The sequence below is a fragment of the Egretta garzetta genome, unplaced genomic scaffold (genome assembly GCF_000687185.1).
Source record: "Egretta garzetta isolate BGI_Z169 unplaced genomic scaffold, ASM68718v1 scaffold367, whole genome shotgun sequence".
Lineage (NCBI taxonomy): Eukaryota > Metazoa > Chordata > Aves > Pelecaniformes > Ardeidae > Egretta > Egretta garzetta.
Window position 1 is genome coordinate 1,816,342 of NW_009260192.1, and position 21,813 is coordinate 1,838,154.

A 21,813-nucleotide genomic window follows, 5' to 3' on the forward strand; every position below is an offset into this window, starting at 1 on the left:
CGGATTTTTTTATGAGTCAAAGACCAAGAATTTCAACAGGAGTGACATAGCCTTCAGTTGCCATGTCCATTGGCTCCAAATCTCCTTGCCATAGTCCATTAATAATTCAGAACTGTGACAGTTTGGAGATATTATTTTAGAACACTTTTAAAGCAGAAGAGACATATTCCATCTGAATTTCAAAAAAGGTTTTCTTCTTGAGAAGCACAAAGAAAATATACTGTGAAATTGGCTCGAAAAGCCAAAACGACATAGTACACATGGGACAAAACCAGAATAAAAGTAAGTACAAACAACTGCCAATTCACAGATTTTTCAGTACTGTGTTGTTTCTTAAAATGAATTATACAAAATGTGAAAGATTAAGATGTTCAAAGCTGACTTGGGGCATTTCAGTCACACAATTCCCCTAATAATTACATTTGCAAGAATTGTGGGGTCTGAATTTCCTGGTCAAGTTCCAAAAACCTCAGCCTAAGGGAAAAAAGGATCAACTGCATAAATGGTATTCAAACGCAAAAAATACTCAGTTCTGACACAACAGAGATATAATAAAAATTTCACGGGTTTATGACTGTGGTGGTGGCCAAATGAAACAGAGGTGTAAGTAACCCAAGCCTTAAAAGATAAGACATTTTAGAAGGCAGGCAAGCTTAACCATCATTATAAATGTTGAATCCAGTTAAATTTTGAAAAAAGCAGATTTTTTTTAAATAAGTTGCCTTCAAGGCTGCTAAATGAACTTACCGAGCAAGAGGTTTTATATTATGACTATGAGGAGGTTGTGAGCTCAATATTACAGGATGTGAAGAAGGAACTTTGTATTCATCATCATCTGTGTGATCCCTTGATTTATCAGATAGAGAGTTTGCTGAAGTAACAGGGCACCTAAGGAGATGAGAAAAAGACACGGTTTTCTTTAGCTGTTACATATTTGACCTCAGTACAATACAGAAAACACTTTTCTTTAGCCTGCACATCCTTAATACACATCTGCTACGTATGAGGTAACAAAACCACCATGTCAAACTAAAACTTCTAAGGTTACTGGCTTTTGTGTCACTGAGAACGCATAGAGAAGTAGGTAGTTGACCTTCTACGATTTAAACAGTTACTTTAAGCAAGTACAGCATAACAGAGAATTGCAAAGAATTAGAGTACTAAATAGGCACTTACAAGGCTTAACCCATTTGCACTTATCAAAAGAACTAAACAAAAGTTAATTCAGGGCAAATAGTATTTAGCAGGCCTCAGTGTGGCAGCTGACATTCACCCTTTCTGTGAAGTCTTGTTCCAACCGTAACATTATCAAATTCCCAGAATTTGCCTGTACTTTACATTATTTTTATTTCAAACAGTAATTGTCTTTAATTGTCCTCCCAGACAATGATTTATATAAACTCTTGAAAGCAGTGGAAGCCCAGGGAAGAGGTAGACTTCACAAGCTCCATTTACAGGTAATAAGTCCCATCGTGGAGAATACTGCTGGATATGAGATTTCTTTTAAAACAAAAACGTAACTCCTACCTGGTTTTCTGTTATATGAGTGTAAACAAAATGATGGGCAAAAATTCATTTTAGTGAGCAGTCCGGGGAAAGTAATTTTTTTGGATATTAACAAGCTCAACATATCTTTTGCCCTTCATAAAATATCACTAGCTAGGTTATAGGTCTAGCAATCAACATCATCTACTCTTTTATACATAGAGCCCCTCCATTTATAGCAATTACTCCAATACATTAAGATAAATAAGAAACTTGCAAAACATCTGAAACACAAAAACTTACATTAAGGACTTAATTTAACTTGAACTTAACAGCTTGATCATACATGAAAACCACAAACTTAAGTTTGATTCTTAAACTAGCTGAACATGAAGAGCAGTAAGTGTATAACTTTAAAAATCATCTGGATATTACACTATGCAGTGAATAGCACCTTTGTTTTTTGCCATGAAAAAAACAACAGCTGGAGGACCTTCAACAAAGATGTGCAATGCATCTACGGCCACTTTGATTTGCGGCATGGAAGTATAGCTAATGGCCCCTGAGCTGAACTACATGCTACATTACAAGATACATCTACTTCATACATTGTCTAGGAAGTTCTTAAGGACCATACGAAAATATGAGAAGGGAGTGGACATACTTTCTCTTCCTGTGGTCAAGTTTGATTTTATTACAGGGGCAAGAGCTGAAATGACAGGGCAGGCCTATCTCCTCATTTTTTCAACACAAGCAGCACCTGACTCACAACAGCACACTCCTTCACAAAGGAAAAATATGTCTCTCTCATTATTTACTGTAGATGATGCCACAGGGCTTCAGAACATCCAGGTAGTCTGTGAACAAAAATTAATAACTAACTATCATGAGTACTAAGCAGTCACTAAATTAATAAATAAATAAATAAATAAAGGGAGAAGGAAAAAGAATAGAGAAAGAAGGGGGCAGATGTGTTGGTTTTGTTTCGAATATATTCAAGTCCAGAGCTCCCTAGATAGTTGTAACTACTCTGACACTCCTCTTTCCTTCAATCAGTAATACACTTTTGACTTCCGAAACAAGCTCATGAAAGATGGGAATCCAGATTCTTTTGCAAAGACAGAGGGAAAGACAATTTATGGCACTGAACTTCAAGCTCTATATTGCAGTTTTCAACCACCTTCTGCAGAGGGAAGAATATTTCACAATGCAATGCAGTGTGAAATTGCTTTTTCCATCTTTGATTTCTTAGATGGATAAGAGGTCTGTGTCACTGCTGTATGACCATTTAAAGAACAGAAGATAAAAATGTACCGGGGACAGTAAGAACTCTGTAGCATTCTCAGGTAGAGAGTTGAAAGGCCCACAAAGAATAAACATTCTCACTTCTGTGGACATGCAATCATTCTCACATGGCAATCCAGCATGTTCTGGAGATGTTTTATATATATGTATATATAACCCTGTGCTTTCTGAAAACAATCACAAATTGAATTGCTGGCTTCTGCAGATAGCAATGTTTGAAATATTAATATCTAGACCAGAAATGTCCAATACTGACCAACATCAGGTTGGTAGTATTGTTTGAAGCCCTCTTCAAAGGCTGTTAAACTGGGAAAAACCCACCATACACCCCCTTCTCTGAAGGCCCTATCTGAAGCTGGTTATAGGAAAGATTTTGACTCCTGCAATACTGTGAATTAAGTTAATTTTTTTAAGGAAATCTACAGAGTAAAACTGAGAGCCTGATCATCACCTGAACTAAGTACAGCGTTATAATAGCTAGTCTTACCAGCTTCCTGATAAAAACAATTCTCAGACAGGAAAGCTGAAGAATTTACTTACAAACTAAATAAATTTGGTATAGTCAAGGAATACCAAAAAAGCTTTCCCCTCTTCACCTAGTTCATGCCTCTGCTTTTTTTCTTTATTGAATAGACACAAGAACCTAACTTAAGTTCTAACAAAGCTACATCTTTACTCACAGGATACCAGTGTGTATACATATGCCAAAATCTATTTCCCAACATTATTGCCCTGCTGAGAAACTGTTACTGGTTTGAGATATTAAAGACGTAAGTTCCAAGTCTCCTGCTTCCTAACACTGTGTAGCCTTAGAGAAGTCCTTCACACTAGTGAAGTCTCTCCTTGTCTACCTTTAAAGTAAGAAAAAATACTTGCCAGGTTGAAAATATTATTATGTGATTAATATTTGAAAGGTGCTTTTGATCTGTAAAGCAGAAGAGTTAGAGCACTAACATATAGCTAATATACTCTCCACTAGGGTCCTAAAATTGCCCTACACTTACATTGTATTTTATTAATATTTCAGAATTCATTTTTTAAAGTCATATTGCTCTTCCAGTTTATTCCAGTTGTAACAATATTTGACTCCAAACATATTTTGTGTTGTCCTGCTAGATGTCTATCCTTTTTTCTGAAATTTTTTCAAGATCTATTTTTTTATTAAATCTCTATTGTTCTAAGACTAACTCTTGTTCTACACAAAACCACCAAGTAAGATAAATAGACAAATATTTTACAGTATTTTGTAAACAAACAGATGAACATTGTCATTATAAGTGAAGACATGAAAGACTTAAGCATCTGTTTATCAAGCTGGTGAAATTTTCTATAATTACACTTTAAAACACTTCATTAGTCTACATCGTTAGAAGATTTGTGTACAGAGGAACACAAAACTGACCGGTGCACTGTATTTATATATTCTCTAGTTCCCCTTCCTACTCCTTAAGTGAAAATATTTTAAAATTGACAGTCAGAATTACATTCTGGTAAGTGACGACTTTCTATTTTCTGGTTTGTTGAACAAAGGCTAGATGTCAATCTCTCTATCCTACTGAGCACTAAGGGCCAAAGGCAAAACAGGAAAAGATGTAAGAAATCGTTTTTGTCAAGCCACTTAGTGTCCAGCTTAGTCGTAAACAGACTACCAGGGAAACCAACATCTCACACTTATTTAGAAGTATTTCAGGGAAAGGTTCCCCTTCCATCATGTACTGGTAAACTGATTCACAGAACTTAGACACGAACTTGCAGTCCATGTATTTCAGTCTGGATCAGGACTGTGCTTTTGAAATGAATCCCTTTAACCTCCCCCACTTACCATACTTCGATTTGTACTGAGGAGTACCCAACTTGAATACTTTTCAGATTAAACTAAAACATGATACACCCCAAGTGTGCCCCTACTATGTTCTGATTGCTAAAGACTATAGCTAGTTGAACTGCTGCCCCATAACACGTACAGTACAGACATCAGGTCCTTACTATCAACTCTTCTGTCCTATGCAGAGTACTACTTGCTAATGAAGGCAAAAAGCTTTAATCTTGTAAGGCCTCAAGCAAACTGTTTCAGCAAATAAAAGTTATATGGACCACATGATCACGTCAATACTTGTCAACTGCCCTTGAGTGTGCTCTACCCTTAAAACCAAAGTGTATCCAAAGCAGTTCACCTTCATTCATAGAGGAGGACATAATTTTCTATTTGTCACAGGATAAGCCTTGCAACGCAATGAGAATTACCACAGAACAGCTGATGCATCCAAACTCACTGGCCTGTCAAGCTATGAGCTTAGGGCACGTTGTGTCCTCCGGAGCATCATGTCTCAGATGTCTAGAACCTGCACATCAGCAGTGTTCCTTCTAACACCACTGGAGAAGCACCATGCCAAAGGCTGAATTCAAGGGGAACCAGGATTTCCAAACCAGAGTAGCCTTTAATGGAACTATGAATTCACCTTCAAAGTTTCTTAGCAAGATAGAGAGAATAGCAAGAGGAGAAACACCTTTTGACCTCAAAACAACTAGATAGAAACATATTTATAGAATACAAAAAGTACTTGGAATTGGCTGTGTCATTACTCAAAAATGGACGCTCTCTCACAGAAAACATCATGGTGCTATAAAGCACTTTCGAGACAGGATGGCCAATTTTCTACTGATGTAGCAAAATGGGAGCTACTCACAGGAATAAAACAAACTATTTAACTTGAAAACTTCTAAGTTTTGTGGAATAATGGTTCTGTATCTTTGACATAAAAGTTTTATTTATTTTTTCAAGAATAAAAGAGCAATTTGATCAAAGCTTCTAAAAATAATCTGGCATAATTACAGCAGTCCAATAAAAGAATAACTGTTTTAACATGTAGGATCAGCAACATAGCAGCTGAGTGGAAAATAAAAGTCAGATGCTTGGTTAACATGAGTCCAACAATTCATTATTAAAATATGGTTAATAATAATCAATTTAGTAAAATGAAAATAAATAAGCACTGTTTCCAGAAAAAAGACAGTAGTGCTTTTCTATTAGTGTAATTTAGTAAAGAAAAAAGAAAAAAGTCATATTTGCAATGTCTTGTTCAGTAAAAGACGATCAAACAAGTTAAGTAGAGATATTTTAGAATTGTGTAGTTTCAACTAAAGGTCATTTTGCCTCCTCATTATTTAGACTAAGACATTTCATTCATGGTCAATGTATCCTTCAGTCAAACCTTTGGAATTACAGTCTTATGATAATAACTAGAAAAAATAAAATGCCTTGCAGCTGTATGAATCAAGCCAGCTCTCATGCCACAACTCTGCAGAGATTGGAAAGTAGGAAAAAAAATGAGAAACTCACACCAGATTGATTGCAGTAGCACAGTTGTGGAAAGCAAGAGTATTTCGGATCAAGTACAGTTCAACATATTTACAAGGGCTTAGTGCAGTCAATTTAACAGGAGGACAAACAGGCTGTAAAATATTCTCTCTGACATTTCAAATTAAATAATGCTAAATATTATTTAGGTTACCTTTTTGAAAGCTATTATTGTGGTTGGTGGAAATATTAAACTCAGTAAACTTGCTATTCCACCCCCCCGCCTGTTTTTCCACGTAAATATTGCCACACACTGTTATAGATTATCAGGGTATTTTCTAGTGGTAACAAAAACTTAAATCGAAATCAATTTAAAATAGATATATTAGTGTTTCAAGAAACAACACACAACAATAAATTTTTAAGAGCCATTCCATGTAATGTTTTAGTAGTTGTTAATTAGATAACTAACTTCTTACCTTTAAGGTTATAGATTGATATTTTTACATTTTAAAGATCAAAATTTAAAACATGCTGTGTATTTTTTAAAAGGTTTAAGTACAAAACCGAACCAGAAATGAAAGTTAATTTCTTCCTGAAAATTTTATGGAGCTTGGTTTTAGCAAACAAAAATTTTCTTTTGGCTGGAATACATCAGTTTTCTGTTCAGAAGACTTCAGTTAATGAAAATATCTCTTTTGACCAAGCTAAATTCACACATTCTGGTTTTGGATTGGCTTGGCATGTATTTTGTGCCTGTGTACATTGCTTGTGGAATTTCCAGTGAACACTGTATGGTGTATGTATAGGTTGTACTTTGATTCTAGGCTACATTTGCAAAAATCTGATTAAAAAATGGGATTTTCATGAAGCAGAATGCTTTGTTACTTCAACACTATGAAAAATAAAAATAAGAATCTTCCCCTTTTCAGAATTCTTCAGAATTTGCTTTTGAATATGAAAGTATTTAGTTTGTCTATCAGAGTTACTGCTTTCTCTTTATGACTGACAGGGCATGGAACGTCCCAGGGGTTGCACTGTATCATGGAAGGAGTAGTCAATCCAAGGAGATCAATCTATAGAGGGGATTGATAACATGAGGAATCCAAATGGTACCCCTGCAATACTGTACCTCAATCAGGTTACATCACAACATTCAGTTACAAAAATGTCTGGAAAACATTCTAAAACTTTCTTCTGAACTGAAAGTAAACATGAAGAGCTTCAACTCAGCAATTACTCCACCTGAACACATGTTTCTGAATGAAAGTCAATGCTCCACTGCACCTTTATTCTAGTGCTTAGGAAGAGATAAACCAGCATATTAATGAAAAGCTGAACTGTATTTGTCTTTTATGTTACCACTAACTGAACAACAATGGAATGAGTGCTGAAGATATGGCAAAATCACACACTAAGGAGAAAATTCTCAGTATTAATATGTACTGACTGCTCAATTATTTTATTTAACAGCAACAATCGCAAGTACATTGGAAAGAAACCATAGGATAACATCACGCATCGCAATATGCTCTGCTTTCTTTACAAAACAACAAAAAATTTACAGACTACTTTATAGCACTTCCAAGCTTTCTATTTTAAATATCTCTTGTTCTACAGAAAATCCTGCATGATTCAGAGTCCAAAGATACTTGCTATGCACAGCAACCTCTTGGTACCAAATAAACAGCCACGTTACTGGAAGACTAAGAGTAATCTGCAACTTGAAATGACAAAATTTCCCAAACCATATTCTGGAACTCAGGGAGGTTGACTCCATTTCAAATGGATATGAAATGGTTTTGGTTTTTAGCCACAACAAGTACAAGATATTGGTTTGAACCCCGGATAAAGCTCCATGTGTAGAAAGCCCAGAAAGTATGACTAGATTAGGGGCAGAACGCACACAAATCATCGTCTTTACCCCTAGGACTTGCCTTAGAACCTCTCATCTCCTGCAATAAATAGCTCTGACCACACTTCTTTGGTAGTAGTAGAAGCAAAATCAGACAGTGTCTGCTGTCACTGCCAAATGCCTGTGAGCAAGATCTGCCACAATTTATTCTCTCTTCCTATAAAAATGTAGTATGTTCAATTAACATTAGAACTGCTCCCAGTTAATCAATACAATTTACGTTTCCTTTGTAAAGTCACATTAAAGTTCATGGAAAATGTATCACCAAGTTACATTTGTTCATTTTATTTCTTTCTTTTTCTCCATTTTTCTTTCAGCACCACAGAATCAGTGCTATTATTCAACATTAATTAAACACATTTCTTCTACAAATAAAGTTAACTTACTTTATACTAGGGATGATGGAGGCAGCTGGAAGAGGGGGTGAGAGCCGTGGAGGGACATCATATTCTTCATTTATCAGATGACCATTTGAGAAGACCTAAAAATCACACAAATGTTACAGTGGGTCTCTCCTCCCATTTATCATCATGGATCTTCATCAACTAGGTTTTACAAAACAGACCTTGAGAAGATTATGGGTAAAGGCTTTCCTAGGAGTTCACACTACAGAGCTGTTATCTGAAGTGACTCTTTCATACCAGTTTCAGCTCCCCTATTTGGGAACTGTAGAACACATGCGCTTAAAACTTCACCAAAAGAGGAAGTTCCACATCATGGTTATGAGGTGGACTACTCTGTTACAGCTGAACTGCTTGAGGGGAAATTAAGATTTCAAGATTGCAAACCAAAGTGAGAGAGAGAAGTACAGTGGGAAAACAACAGGTACAGCATGCTAAACATATTAATGTTTTTTAAAACTCTGTGACACAGTGTCTGCCAGAATCCACCCCTACCCACAGGATTGTCATCTTGATTCTTGGCTTTTACCAATAGCAAAAAGATCATATTACAACTGATCTATGAATTAGGGGTGAAAGTGGATTAAATGTTTCCCTTGTGAATATGCATACAGCCTGAAATGATAATTCAGAGTTGTCAGTTGCTCAATTTAACCAAATGGCTTAGATCTATAACCTATGACAGTTCAAAAAAAATTTGGTTAAAGAAATAGATCTCTGACTTTTCCAGACTACAATGGCATTTCTACACTGAGTGGTTATTCTGATTTGAGAAGTATTCATTCCATCAGCTTCAATACTGCACCAGACCACAACTGGAATGCTATATGAAGATATAAACCCAGTATCCTTTTAAAATCGGATGAAAACCTATAGAATTTTAAACAACAGCTTAGTTGTAGAAGTAAAATTTTGGTGTTTTACCCCAATGCTGATAAAAGGACATTCTAACTATATGGACACCATGGACTTCTTAAGCACCTTTCATCATGTATGTCAATGTTCTTTACTAACTGAATTTCAGTAACATTCTTTCAAAATAACCAAAACATGCATATAAAAAAAGAATTAAAATTAAGATAGAAAGGTTAAATAGCTTGTGACCTTGGGAAAAGCAAACAGAGAGAAAAATTGATGATTTCTAACTACCATGACTTAACCACAAATCCATCCTTCTTAGCACAAGCTATGTAGTCTTTAAGAACAAAAGAAGAGCAGCTTTGAGTTAATAACCTACTCTATGAATAAATTAGTGAGCTGCTTTGATAAAACTGATTAGAGTGGAACTAGGAATTTTTTCTTAGGCCATCACCACTTGATCTTTTTTCAAACCTAAGCCTCCCCAACTGTACATAGTCTTGCAAGTTGTCTGAAGCTGCCTAACGCCAGAACTACTCCCCTTACACCCTCCCCCCACCAGATATCTGCAATTAACATATGCAAACAATCCTTTCAATTTTTTTTCATAGAAGAAACACCATAGTTATACATACTATCTATTCACTGCAACCAAGGAAAGGAGAAGTATGTTTTTGTTTGTGGGTGTCAAGCAGATGGCCCCTAGCCAAACCAAGCTAGATGATCAGTGGAAAGGTTGCAGGTGACAACTTTGAACACCCTCAGCACTGAAAATGAATTATTGGACATTACACTGGACATTTGTCCAAGAGAAGTCAAAAGCTGCTATGGACAAATTACAACAATGCATAACTCCAGCAGCTGAAGTTCTGATTTAAGTACAAAGGAGGGAAAATTCAGCTAAATATAGGTGAATTACTGTAAACATTTGACAAAGAAAAAGGGAGTTGCAATGCTAACTACCCTGAATAAGGTTTAGAGTATTGATGATGATACCAAATCAAACAATGCAATACTGGGGGTTGTGCCACTGAACACTTTCAAGGATGCTGCCTATATAGCCAGTGGTAAAGATACAATAAAATGATTCTACATTTAGCTTGGCCTTGGATGTACGTTTCCTCTTTCTTAGGCTCAAGGCAGGTTGGATCATTTCTACTGGAGTATATGACTAATTTAATGCTCTTTTGAAAATAATGTTTTACTGATAAGCAACACAACTGACCTTTAGAATATTTAGGTTTTTATGTTAATGTACACAATATACCTGACAATTTAAGTATATTGGTATACATCATCTGTATATATTGCATACATTACAGACTGAAGAGGTTTCCAAGTCCTCACCTCACCTATAACAGAGGTAACTGGAACATCTACTATTCCATCAGCACATGTATACACAATTTTGGCATAAGACACTTCCAAAGTGGACCTGAGATGCTATGTAAGTATACTACAGCATACAGTGCTATACTATTATCATGCACCAACTGCATGGATAATTGCTAATAGAATATAGCAAATATAGAATTTTCTCTCAAAGCCATGTTTTGTGGTTTTCATGTTAAAATTGTAACTTAGACCCTCACGTACTGTTGCTTTACAAATTACAATATTTAACAAACCATTTATTTATGACCAGCTTATTATTAAGAATCAATAGGAAAGATTTGTAAACAGATCAACACCAACCAATACAAACAGTACTTTTACAAATGCAAGACAGTGCTGCAGTAGGGTATCAAATTAGGATTCACACATTCAGCTCATTTCATACCTTGGCACCTTCTGCTGGCAGCTCGTGACGTCTATGTTTCCTCATAAATCCTGGATCAGAACTTATGCGGTTGTGCCTTCCATTTATGTTTGAAATTGCAGTCAGGCCTGGTTTGGGAGAAACATCACTCCCTATTCGACATCCTACTAACTGGCTTGTCCCAAACACATCTCTGGGACACCAGCCTTCAAGGGGCATCGGCTGGTCTCTGGAAGGCACGCTTTCCGGATGATGCAGGTGTCTGCTTATCCTATTGTCTGGTGGAATTGGAGGGGGTCTCTCTGGTGGGGGCGGTGGAGGATCACGCAAGGGTGGTGGTGGTGCTGGCAACGGTTTGTCTTGTTTCCTCATCATACAAGGAGAAGACTAAACAACACAGTAAGTTAAAAAAAAAAAAAGTCGCATATAGGCATGAATATTTCTCTCATGATCAAGTATGGCTTTACCATTTCTAACTGAGAGATTTTCAAGGCATCACCAGAGTACTTGACAGTAGGTTAAATACTAGTCTTGTCTGCATTCTGCAGAAAACCTGGCCTCTCCTCAGAAAACATGCCCCCATTTCTGCTGTTGCACAAGTAACCCAAGGAAAAAGGTGGAGGGGAGAAAAGAAAACTGACTGAGGCAGATTTCTGACCCACACACTTATTCCAGAATCCTTTGCTTTGATCCTTTGAATCACTTATTTAGCTGCTGAAATGAATTCTGAAGAATGTTTGGAAAAAGCTGAAAACCAAGTCACCAGGAAAATAAAATAAAAAACCCCAAACCTTATACAGATAGCTTTATAGCTTCTAAGAGCACAAATCTGATAAAAGCCAAACATTTTCTTTAGGACTGAGTTACTAAGAGCTTTTTACAAAATAAAACTTGGGCCAGGTATTTACGAAATGTTTTTCTCTTACCACCAGCTACCTTAACGAATACATGAAAGATGATTTCCCTTGAAAGGTGTAATTTTCATGGGCTATGGTAAGCCTGCATATTATTAACACTTGAAGAGATGGAAGCCACAAAAGTTTTAAAATAAGAATAGTATTTGCTCTTACTTCACAGGGTAGCCCACCATTATTCTTCGAGTGGCACCTCAACATATTACTTAGATTGAAAATAAAGTTATTCTACGTGCAGGTCTATTCTTATAAATAGGACAGTATAATAAATTAAGAAGTGTTTAATTCATCTGCTACTTAAGAAAAATAGTTATTCTCACTGTCAAGGCAGGAACATAATGGCTAGGTCCAAATTTTTTGCTACAGCTTACAGTTATATTTTTCCACTGCAGAAAAAGAAGAGAGTTTTTTGACTGAAGTAGTAGTCTTGGTGGAACTAAATTGTCGTGTTTTTCTTTTTATAAATACGAATTTTTTTAAAGTATGAAATTATTCTTTGTTGCCCCCATCTTATTTCCCTTTCATCCCCCCAAAATACTTTTTTTTTTCCCCCAGGAAAAGTTTCAAGAAAAAAAGCAGCATTTTCAAAATAATGTCCCTGAAAAATCTGAAGGAATATTAATGGCATTTCTGATTTTCTATTTTTTGTAAGACATGAAGTTTGTAAAAATATACTATTGTAAAATTTATTTTAATGGATGTGTGAAATGTTTAGCATATATCCTCAATGTATTATAAATTCCCTTGTATAATATAAAAAGTGATGAAAAAAGCTTAAAGAAACCATTCAAACTTCTATTTTCCTCTAAATTATAAACTGCTAGAATCTTAAAAAGAAGTTGATTTTCAAGCTTGAAAAATCTGACAAAATAAATAGGGTCCTTCATACTGGATTATTATGAGCACACAGGTTTCAAGTCATGTTTTGAACTTGAATTCATCATCTAAAAATCAAAATTTAAATCTAACTCCCCCTCTCTATACAGCAACCACAACAAAATTATCAACTCCTAATAGAGAGCAACATAGCATTTGTTCTCATTCATGCTTATGCACTCAAAAAATCATTAACTCTTTAGTATCATTAGTTTCGCAAATCACAGCATATAATTTTTTCGCTATAGAGTCACTATTATTTCCCTTGAAACTCGAGTCCTAATATATGCCAGTTAAGGTTTTGAAAGCAGGGTATCTGCACATATTTTTCTTGTACGGATACTGTGGAAATTGAGCATAAATCATCATCAGAGAGCAACATATAATTTAAATGAGATAATGACTTTAAAATCAATTTTCAGGAAACTTTCATTTCTATTTATTTTCATTAATCAGGGTTTATTAGAGAATTGATCCATTACAGGAATGTCTTTAAAATTCTGACCATAACCAAGTGCAATATAATCATCAGACAAACAAAGGTCACATTTGACCAACACAGATAGCTGTGAACATCTGACTATGTAAGGTATTAGGCAAATGAACAGGCACTCGCCAAAGTCAGCTGAGAAAGATAAGAGATGTAATCAATGTAGATCTAACCTCAAGTTTTTCTAAGCTACAAGGAATTAAAGTTCTTTTGGACAGAGCAAACTCCTAAAAAGAAAATAGACATGGAAAATGTCATAATATTCTACCTTCCAAAACAAAAAAGCAAGCTCACCTTGAAACAATCAAATATGATTTCTCAGTATTTGTATACAAAGAAATAATGGTTCAATAAGACTTACCTTTGGTGATCCAGTTGGGCTGGCACATGGTGACCGTGCTACTCCCTTCTGAATAAGATCCAGACGAGGAGGTACAGGTGGAAGACTAAGATGTGGGATTTGCAAGGGGTCTGGAAGTGGTTTTCTTCTTTGTGCAAGAGGGGAAGATCCTGGGGAAGTCACTGGTGAATTCTGCCTCTCGTTGCACTTCAAGACACAACGAAAATATTAATAGTATTTACCTGGTGACCAAGTATACAAGTTCCGTTCCAGGACTAAAACATTTGATATTTGTCAGGTACTTACTAATAGACCTTTATCATAATGTATGATGAAGTATCACCCTGATACTCTTAATTAATAGACAGTATAGGTGCTCAGCTTACGGTTAGTGAAAAAGAAGTCAACAAGTCATTCTACCTCAAAACTAAGATCCATGTTAATTTGTGATGAAATAAAAGAATATATATTCCAGTAATTTGTTTAAAAAACAAGCTAACATTGCCATACAAAAGGAAACAATCACAAATGTACACAGAGATTCTACTGTAGTACTGCTACTCTTGATGACCTTTTCATTCATAGAGTACTCCATCTAAAATCCTATACATAGCTTTTAAAAGTCAGATGCCTATGATACTGTCTGTTAACTACAGCCCATTTTCAAATCACAGTTCCATAGAAAATGGAACATATGTGTCTTCTGAAAACTTACAAATCAAAATCATCAGCAAGCCAGCAGACAAAGCAGTTATTTCTTTCCTCATTTATTTGCTGATTTACAAAAATCACTTTAGGACAATTCAGTTTATCATTTTAGCAAATATTAAACTAATGAAACACACACTTAACATCTCCCCAGGTGACAAATGATGATTAATTTTTTCTTGCCTTGTCCTTTGAAATTCATCAGAACCAAAGATTTCAATCCTCAAAACAGGCTCCACCCATTTTTGCAGCTAGTTCCTAAGCCTCATATGGCTGAGTTTTAACAAACACAGTTTAGTTGTTCGCATAAATCAGTTAAAGTTACTTCTATGAACCCACTGTATTTGTATAAGTTTACTGTAAGCAAACCTGCATGTTTATGCTGTTCTGTGCTTTCCCTGACAGCAGACATTTGTAGCTGGAAGACATTCACACCAAGCATCTGCCCGTGCCTGTGCCTTTGTGCACTGAGGCATCCTAGTATTCTCGCTTTATAACTTGCCTATAAAGACTAACAACCTGCCATCTTCTTCAGGCAAGCATATACAATTGCTCACAGAAATGCCCCCATCTCTAAGCTAAATCACTTCGATGAAAATCCTTCCCCTCTTTTCATAAGCTTTTTCTCACCAATGCTATACATCCCATAATGATGACAGGGCTGGGACTAGGAAACTCTTTAACAAAGTAAACAAGTAAACTACATTGCCTTTCTTTACATATAGCGACTATGCCAAAGAGTCTGTAAACTTCATAAATTCAAAAGGAGATCCAGGAAAAGAATCTAGTATACTGACTCCTTACCCTATGCACTACAGCTTAGTTTAATTTTCTGTCCTACACAATTGGGATTGCTACCAGAGTTCCTTCAGAAACAGGAGCTACCACAGCATTACTAAATAACACTAAAAAAGAAAAAAAAAAAAAAAAAAAAAAAAGACAGAGGAGTGAGGAGGTGTTGAAGAGCTAGCAGGCTGAGGTTCAATTCCATTGCCAGAATGACTTTTTTTCTGTGATACGTAGGGTCTTACCACTTCGTCTAAGTGTGTAAGCTCAGTGTCACAACTACATATTCAATTTCAAGAGACTGAGCAACTCAAGATTCATACTCTTCATGGCTACCAGAAGCTTCCCAGTTTCTCCTTTCTATAAAGAAGTAGTCACAATGTTCATATTAAATAGCTTGTCCTTAAATTTTCTTTGTTTCCTGTAATTGGTGAATCTTCCTGACCTTGACTGGAAGTCCATGATGATAAACACATTAATGATTGTGAGGTGCTTAGCCTCTCTGAACATTATGGGAAGTTGAATAACTAAGATATGTATCTCGCAAGCATGCCTGATCAACCATAATTATAAAATTACTATAACTGAATGTCAATTCATTTTCCTTAAAAGAAAGCATCTATCAGTTAAATAGCATAATAAACACTATGTAATTTAATAGCATTAGTTTTCAAAGTTTAGTTATAACTCCATCGAGCATTCCTAAAAGCCAAGAGCCATGTAATGTAGTATACTCAAATGCTTTGGCTTCAGCATCAGACAGAAAATGAATTTATTTCCCAAATTGTTTGAAATAGAGCCAAATAAGGAGGTGTCTCACCTCCAAAAAGATACAATTATTTAAAATAAATGAAAGTGCTGTAGTAAGTCTCTACATTTTAGGTGTTGCACAACGTACTGTGTTTCGTGCACAAAAGGACTTCAATTTAAGCTTACATCAATGTCTTGTTTCAGAATAAGAAAATAATCTTTCCATCCCTTGAACTACTATTGCCTATAGCCACAATGCTATCAGAGCATGCTGTGGCCCCAGAGATTTCAAAAAGAGAACTGATGATGGCCAACAGGTTAAAGAATAACTTACAAGGATGAGGAGGGGAAAAAAAAAAAAAAAAAAGGAAAATAGCTGACAGCAAAAGCAGTTTCTCTCCCCTACAAGGAAGCTTAATCCTTTAACCGCTTGGTGCTGAAGTAAGAGAGAACGCTTTGCTGGAAGAAAGTAGAAATTATGATTCCTTGTTTAGATCTACCAAAACTAAAAATAAAACAAACAAAGCAAAATATTCCACAGCAACAAACAGGTTTTCTTCAGCATTCAGTATCAGATTTCCATCATATTCCCATTATAAAAAAAACCCATATTTTTCCTGTCCAACCCCATCCCAACCTGACTAGCTGCATCATTTGATGTTTATTGACAGCTAGGCCAGCAAGATGGCTGCACTTCATGTGGATGCCAGGGCATTAACAGACACACATAACACCTACCCTTTTTGGCAGACTCCCTAAGGACGAAGAGATTTAAAATTTTTCTGTTTGTCACCTACTGAAGATTTCTGTGCATTTTCTATTCACTGGAAATAAAGCAGTGATGAGAGCAGCACAGTGACAAAAAGATAAAACACGCAAGTGATTAAGACACAAGCCAATACAAATGAACTGGCAGTGACAGAAGACAGACCTTCAGCATACAAAGGGGCTCTGCTGCAACACAAACAGACCTGTGCAATAAAGATGTAATTAAGGAAAAGAACAGAGACTCCTTTGAAACAACATGGACTTCATCTGGTTGGCATGACTGCTGCCAAGGGAAAAGCAGCTGTGACTTACTTCACAACTGTACTGCAGAGCAGACCACACATGTTATTTAATCAGATGTATTTACTACTGGGATATACTGGTATTGGTTTGCCCCTAGTGGTTGTAAATTCAAGAAAAAGGATGCTTCTGACACTGATTATAATTTCTAGTGGAATTTTTTCTGATGGAAATATTAGCAGTCAGGCTATTGAATTGAGAGTTTTAACTTCAAACGCCTTTCTGCCAGATAAGGCACATATGAAAAGCATACTCAACACAAATCCTAAAAAGTGACTGACTGAGGAATATTATCCTGATTGTTAATGTCCTGTTGGAGCAAACCTAGTAAAATATAAATTGCATAATGAGACATCTAAGCAGGTCCAAGCAGACCTACATCAGAAGTGGGCTTTTCATTTCCAAGTAGTTCCCTTAAGTTTCTTTATTTATAATCAGATAAGAGTAATTCATATACTTAGTTATTTCTTCTTAGAATAAATTGTGACCTAGACAGATTAGTATAATCTGGACTTAAAAAAACGTATGAGGATATAAAGTTACATCACTTAACACTGATGGCTGTAAACATATTTTACATAGACAGGTTTGTTCCTATTTGACCATTCCTTTGCTGACCCAAGAAAATGCATGTGAAGAAGGGAGAGCGAGCTAAGGCTGTTAGAATCAGCACCACACTGCCCAAGGGAATCAGTAAAATACATTTTAACTAAGAGAGGCACACTGCCTCACAGTATTTACACCTGTTTCAAATACTAACTAAGCAGTTAAGGGCTGTCTTGTTGTGTGTCATGATTTTAATAAATTCCCACAAACCAGGTGTACCATTAAGAAGTAAGAAGGAACTTACGTCTGTATGAGTTAAGAATGTACAGCTGAAGACAATACCTGGATACGTATTTGAAGTCTTTTTTTTTTTTTTTTACATATTCCTGCATTTTATCTGATGAAATGAAAAACATTATTACTACAGAATATATGCCTTTTTTCATTACCAGAAAAGTCAATTTAATGATATGAAAATGATAGGGACGAGTCAAAACGAGTCTCCTCCCATGTTTTGAGAACCAAGGCCTTTTGTCATGATTTGTTAAGTTTGACCTAACTCATCTGCTGGAAGAAGCCTAATCATGACGAACAGTGGCTTTCAGCTTTGACAATTTCCTATAACTATTTTAAAGTAACACTGTGAATCAAAGTCAGGTTTTGGTGCATTCAGACAATTAGGAAATTAATTCCAGAGAAGACAGTAACTCCCAAGGCAAGGTAACGTCATCTAGTTTTAGAAAAAAGCGTTTTTAGAGAATCTTAATTCACTTTAAGATATTGAAAACCTCATAGTCTCCTATACTGCTAGGGCTTTCCTATATGTTTTCATGTAATATTGTTTGGATCAAACAGTTATCTTACCACTAATCAATTCCAATGTATTTGCTCTTAACAAGAACTCCTACACTATGTGTTTTCCTTATTTTCTTCTTTGTTTTTAAAAGAAGAGTATCAAGTTACGTCTTGTACAAGATAAAATGATAGATAACTTAATCCACTGGGACAATGTAACATCAAACATGATGGAATAATAAACAGAGTCTACTAGAAATTCCCTGTTTCAAAATAAAAAAGCAGCCTTTTTTAATATTTACCTGAGTCTGTAATCTGCACATTTTTTTAATGTGCATTTCACAACATTGCGCTTGGCTAGCACAAACAGTACGGAGCTGAGAAAAGGAACTCTTCAGGCAGTAACTGCATTAGCTAATCTGACACCATGGGGCTGGAAATTTCTCAGCGATGAGACAATTAACAGAGGTTTTGGCACCACTCTTCATCCTTCTTTCATAAAGAAATATCTGAAGACAATTTGGAAATTAAAAAAATAAGCTGCTTGATGAGGCAGATAAACAGACTAATTGCAGTGGATTTCTCTAAAGCCTCTGTTACAGCTGATCTGCTGCTGCTGCTGACTCATACACAACACCTAGCAAGAATGATTCATTTTCCTTAAAGCGTATCCATTTACTCATTCCATTAAAGAATGAGTAAGTAGCTTTGTGATTATTCTTTTCCTTAAAGCAATTTCAAATCTGAGGTCCCTCAGGGACTTAATTCAGCTACACCTCTTACAGTTTATGAGTACGCTTCAGAGACAGAGTGATGAACTGCAGAATTGATATTATTCTGATGTCCAACTTGTATTCATAATTCATACAGGTACAGCAGGTGATAAAAAAACCTGTATCGTCTTTATACTTTAATGACAATTCCAGAAAGTGTTTTTCAGCTTTTTATTTTGTCAAGAAGAGCTTACTTAAAAACTCACCCGGGCCTCTTAATCAGCAATGAACCTTGACTGTGTGTGCTTCTAAAATGAACTTATTTCATCTATTCTTTGCATTATGAATATATTCCATGTACAAGTCCCAAAGATAGTGGAAACTGGTAATAACAGCTTAGAAATGTTTTAACAGAGCCCCTCCCACAAGGCTTTTGGGACAAAAAAGATTGATTTGAATATTTCCACAACACATTGTGAAGCCCTACAGCCACTTCCATCAGGACTTCATGTCCCTGGAACTTTACTCTCCCAGCAAGTTTAACATCCCAGTTCACTACTAGCCAGACATGCCACAAGATTTTCTCAGTAATACCACATGGTCTAGCTAGGTGATTTGAGACAAAATCAGCTCATTTGATTTTCAAGGATTAACAGCTTTATGTTGAGAAAGCATATGACAATCCTTGCAATAAAATAAGAATTGAAAAATTTGTTCATTGGGACTACAAAGTAACAACAGTACCAGCAGGTTGCCCGCAAGAACTAAATTACTGTCTTTGTCATCTAACTTCCACTGTTTCAACAACCCATATGACCACAACACAGCCGTTATGCAGTACCATCTTCATGTTAACAGCATTAACAAAAGAAAATTTGAAACAGAGTAAAATCCTACAAAATGTCATAGACAAAAAAAATAAGGCTCTGAAGAAACACTGTCTAGCAGGAAAAAAACATAATGATTAAAAGAATTAGACAAGGCTGATGAAGGCATTACTAACAAAAAGTGTATACAAATAATGCCATATTCTGCACGAGTGGTATGGTTAAGAGCACCACTGTACAACCACTGGTAACAGTTTTAAGAAGAAAACAGCAGCTGAAAATCACCAAATGACCTGATAAGTCAACATTTTCAAGTAAGGACTTCAAGAGGCTAACAACGAGTGGAAAACACTGTTCTTAAACTTCAGGGACAATTAGCAAGTTTCTTTCACGGAATGATGGAATTAGTGACATAAAAATAGCAAGCACCAAAGCACTCAAGCACTTGGTGGATACTAAAAACAAGACTTCTTATAGTAAAGCCTATTGTTCCTTCTTTTGATAAAAGCATAATGCATTTTTGCCTTATCATGGAAGTGATAGCATTATAAAAGCACATCAATTCAAGGCTATCTCACAGAGGTCAGGCTGCAGACTGCAATTTAGGTCCAGACAGGAAGGATAAACTGTTCCCAAGAGTAGGCCATGTTGTATTACATGCACAACACAAGAATGATTCATATGACTTAAGAGGTTAGGAAGGATATCAGAAGTATGTACATTAATTGACAGATACTCTCAGATATGAGGGTGAAACTTTTTTTTTGTTTTTAATACAACGGTAAGGAAATAGAAGAGCAAGATGCTACAGAACTAATTTCAAGGCAACTATTCAATCTAGATGACCTTAGTAAAAGGTAAAACATAGAACATGCACTGTAAAATTCAGTGTGGCATGGCCTATGACAATATCTATTTCCAGCCTAAAATATAGTAGTGAAAACTACCCACATAAAATGAACTGTTGTTAATGATACTGCTTATTTATCAGTGATAAAATCTCCTGTGACTAAAGAAAGATCTCAGAATTCAATATAGAACACTTTCAGGACAAAAAACATCCTAAATACACAAAGTCACTATGAATAATCTCAGATACTTTTCCCACTAAAAGTACCTAATACTAAAAATACAGAAAAAAAAATCATAGACAACTCACATGGAACATGATTAAAAGCTACCTGTGTGTAATACGAATTGGGTTCCAAGTCACCTTTACAAAGCAGTAATATTTATAAACTATTTAGAAATTCAAGTTTAATCCTAAAACATTCTGTGCATGTGTACACACACATGTGCAGAAAACCAATATATATTCTGTATATATGAAATTTTTTGTTCCTTACAAATAACAGTTCACAGACTTGTCCATACAGTGTATTTTGGATAAAAGCCTTGGCTGGTGCAAACTCATGCCTCCTCCATTATAAACAGAGTTAACTCAGTTCATATCATCTGAGAATCTGGGGGATATTTTTTTTTTCTCCTATTCAACTTCAGTACTATTGCTGCAATACTGATGCATTGTTTTTTCAACCTGAGAACTGTTCAGTGAGTTGCTGAAACCTAGAGCATGAAGTGCAACCTCTCATTGTTTAAAGTTACAGGCAGCTTCATTTACAAACATATAGCTTTATCTGTTGTACAGTATTTGAAAATTTACCTTTCGGACTGAAGCCAAACGATTCATCATTAAAGACTCTTCTCTATCATCATCGTCGTCCAAATCCAACATGGGCATACTAAAGCTATCAATAACACTGCAGCACCTAGAATTTTCATCCCTTGGATCAAAGGGATCCACAATGATTGGTTCAGTTCCTTTGATTTCACAGCGGCAGAAAGGACAGCCTTGGCCATCAGACTCCTACAGCAAGACAAAAAAGTACATAAATTTTTAAAAATAAAAAAATAGAAGTAATTTAAAAAGAAGGTCTTATATCTTCCCCCACAAAAATGTGCTTAACAGGTCTCTAAGA

The 21,813-nt window shown here is 35.7% G+C and overlaps 1 protein-coding gene across 1 annotated transcript in view; it reads right to left on the minus strand.

Annotated features, from left to right (window-relative positions):
- Positions 1-21,813, minus strand: part of CBLB (Cbl proto-oncogene B) — a 133,919-nt gene that overhangs the window by 17,006 nt on the left and 95,100 nt on the right. The window contains exons 9-13 of the mRNA XM_035897586.1: positions 21,498-21,701; positions 13,663-13,848; positions 11,043-11,408; positions 8,390-8,484; positions 748-888 (exon numbers count right to left, since the gene is read on the minus strand). Of these exons, the coding sequence (XP_035753479.1) occupies positions 748-888; positions 8,390-8,484; positions 11,043-11,408; positions 13,663-13,848; positions 21,498-21,701 (992 nt within the window). The remainder of the gene's footprint in view (positions 1-747; positions 889-8,389; positions 8,485-11,042; positions 11,409-13,662; positions 13,849-21,497; positions 21,702-21,813) is intronic.